This window comes from Castanea sativa, chromosome 11, assembly GCF_040712315.1.
Source record: "Castanea sativa cultivar Marrone di Chiusa Pesio chromosome 11, ASM4071231v1".
NCBI lineage: Eukaryota > Viridiplantae > Streptophyta > Magnoliopsida > Fagales > Fagaceae > Castanea > Castanea sativa.
This window is the reverse complement of record NC_134023.1, coordinates 22131065-22134226: the sequence shown is the minus strand read 5'-3', so window position 1 is coordinate 22134226 and position 3162 is coordinate 22131065. Positions and strand designations below refer to the sequence as shown.

Sequence of the window (3162 nt, the reverse complement as noted above, 5' to 3'; positions counted from 1 at the left end):
TTGCCATTTAAATCTCAATTACTTACAGCCTTTTCTCTTTCAAGCCTTTGTCTCCTCTGCCATGATGTCTCCCTAGTGATGTCAGCCTTGCACCCTCTTGAGTTATGCCCTTCCTTTTTGCATTTCCCACACCTTACAGGTCTATTTAGCCTACTTGCTTTGTAAGGGTTCTTAGGCTTATCAGGAGCCCCCTTTCTTTACTTGAGTGGCCTACCTGAAGGTTTGTATATGTGAGGTTCTAGAGGAGCAGGCTGTCCAATCTTAGCCCATTCTGACTGGCCAGGCATGGGAGGAAGTACCTCCTTGTATATCTCCATGTAAGTTTCTTTGTGGTAACATGGGTGGGTGTAGGCTTTTGGTGTCTCAATGTTTGTATAAATGGCTATTATGGCATGTTTGCATGGAATGCCATTAAAATCCCAATGCCTACAACTGCATGTCTTCTTGACAAGATCAACTACATGCCTCTCATACTAACTGGCTACCTCATAAAGGAAACTGCCAGCTGGGGTAGCACTAAATGGCTTGCTTTCAACCTTCAATTTCTCCAACTTATCTTGTATGCTTGGACACAACTTTCCAGCATCCTTTTCTATCCCTTCCCTTTTTATGTAAAGCCTAGTCATAAGTCTAACCCTAATCCACTCCAACATTGCCAAGATAGGCTTGTCCTTAGACTTCAATATCATTGATTTAAAAGACTCACTTAAATCATTTACCAAATAATCTATTAAGGCCCTAGGAGTGAAGTGTGACCTTGTCCACTGTGCAGGTGCAATGTTTGCAAGATACTCATATGCCTTTTCATTCAAATCCTTTATGTACTACTTGCATCTCTCAAATTCCCTTACTGTTGTGGCAGCAGCACACCTCCACAGTGCATCCTTCAGCTCTAATCCCTTATGATCTACTTTGAAATTGTTGTAGATGTGTTTCACACAGTATTTATGCTTCACAGTAGGAAATAGTGTCTCTATTGCAGGTATAAGCCCCTGCAAATAACCAAACAAACAAACAAAACATGTTAGTTCAGCAAACGAAGTAAACCATTCAAGTATAACTGAACAAAACTTGCATACCTTTTGCCTATCAGAAATGAAGACCAACTGAAACTCCTCTGGTCTCCCTATATCATCAGCAAAAAATTTCAAAAATCATATCCAAGACTCTTTGTTTTCTTGTTCCACAACAGCTATGGCTACTAGAAAAATGTTGTCATTTGCATCCTTAGCAGTGGCAGATAAGATTTGCCCACCAAATCTGTGCTTTATGTGACAACCATCTAAACCTACAAATGGCCTGCATCCACCTAAAAATCCTACCTTCTGAGCATTGAACCTAACATACATCCTCTTAAATTTTGGCTGGGAAGTCTCATCAGTCATTTCTGTCTGCAATATAACCCTACTCTCCTTGTCTACAATGTTTATCATTTGTGCATAGTCCCTAAGGACAAATATTGCAGTTGCTCATCTCCATTGATCAAATCCTTTGCCTTTCTCTTTGACCTATACACTTGGTTTACACTTAGGTCAACAGATAAATTTTGCATCACATGGTTATGTACACTTACCTCCCAATTTGGATTTTTGCTAAAATCCTCAATGAACCTCTTAGCAACATAAGCTGATTTTGCTTGGCTATTTTTAAAAGACTTGGGGCAATTACAATCATCAGTCAAGGTCTTAATCTGAAATGTTAGCTCTCCACTTATTTGAGAAGCATAACATCTCCACCCACACACATTCTTGCAGTGAACTGATATCTTGGTCCTCTCATTAAGCTTGAATTTGATGTCAATAGGTTTTTTAATTACATACTCCCTCAAAGCAGCTCTAAACACCTTTGCATTAGGAAACTTCATCTCCTTCTTCAGTACAACATCTCTCATGTCACGCTTGGCATTAAACTCTAGCTACTCAGGTACCTGCTCATCACCAAACCCATCCATGCTTATCAGGTCATCCTCAAAAGCTAGCTCAGCCCACTCTGGGTCTGCATAGGGTGCATTGCTTGATTTTGGGGCTGTATTGGAAGCATCACTTGATTTTGGAGCAGAACCTTGGGGAGCTGAGTTTGGAGCAACAAATATGTTATCACCAAAGTCATCCCCCTCTAGGCCTTCATATAGCCAATCATCATCATCATCTCCTTCAACATTCATTTCTTCAACCTTGCACTAACCTCAGCATCCTGTTCTTCAACTCTTGCACCAACCTCAACATCCTCAACATCTTCTTCTTCTTCATCATTCTCATCATCTTCATCATAATCACTCTCCAAATCTATTTCATCCACCTCTCCATCGCCACCTACATCACCACCTACATCACCACCTACATCACCACCTACACCATCTTCTGTCACTCCCCCTACATCACCACCTAAACCATCATCTGTTACTCCCCCTCCATCAGGATGCTCAATTGCCAGTGGCTCCACATCTATGTCAGTATAGATTATGATTTTGTTAGTTGGCCATGCCCTATGAAGGGTAGTCATGTGCACCACATCTGAATCTATTTCTATGGCCCTTAAATCATCCTTTAGACCACCTTCAGGAAGTAAATACCTATATCTACTGTGTTCTTTAGGAGCACCAACTAGATGGCATAAATCTCAAATTTCAAAGAAACTCAACTTGTCAGGGTCAATTCCTGTCAATGTATGTACAGACCCACCCACATATTCAAGGGTTGGGTCCTTCACAAAACATCCCCAAACATGAATTTCAATGTCAAATGTGAAGTCAACCATCTGTAATTAAAATAAGTAGTTTGTCTACACACTAACATGCAGAAAACGACAACAAGCCAAAAGAGACAACAAGCCAAACATAGTGCTATTTTGTTTTCATATAAATTTGGTTTTGTTGTTGAGAGACAACACATGGACAAAGGACCACATAAAGCACATGCAAAACCAAATTCCTAATAAATTCATAGGGACCACACTACCCACAGTTCACAAACGAGTGTAATCGTTGACAAATAAACTTGATTCTTTCAAGTATACGCATTATATAAACAACCATAGCAGTACAACAGCTACATCCTAAGCAATTCTACATATAAATAGCAAAATGCACATTTAACATACACCAATTTTGAGAAATTTTAACAAACCCTAACTACGTGGATGGGTCGCGATAAAAAAATGCCA

The 3162-nt window shown here is 39.9% G+C and overlaps 1 protein-coding gene across 1 annotated transcript; it reads right to left on the bottom strand.

The window, feature by feature from the left end:
- Positions 1-473: 473 nt before the first annotated feature.
- LOC142616228 (uncharacterized) lies at positions 474-1891 on the bottom strand. The gene is made up of 5 exons (XM_075789111.1): positions 1574-1891; positions 1280-1391; positions 1080-1126; positions 852-992; positions 474-677 (listed from the first exon to the last, which is right to left on the bottom strand). Exons 1-5 carry the CDS (start codon positions 1889-1891, stop codon positions 474-476), a joined length of 822 nt encoding a protein of 273 aa, XP_075645226.1.
- Between the last annotated feature and the right edge of the window lie 1271 nt (positions 1892-3162).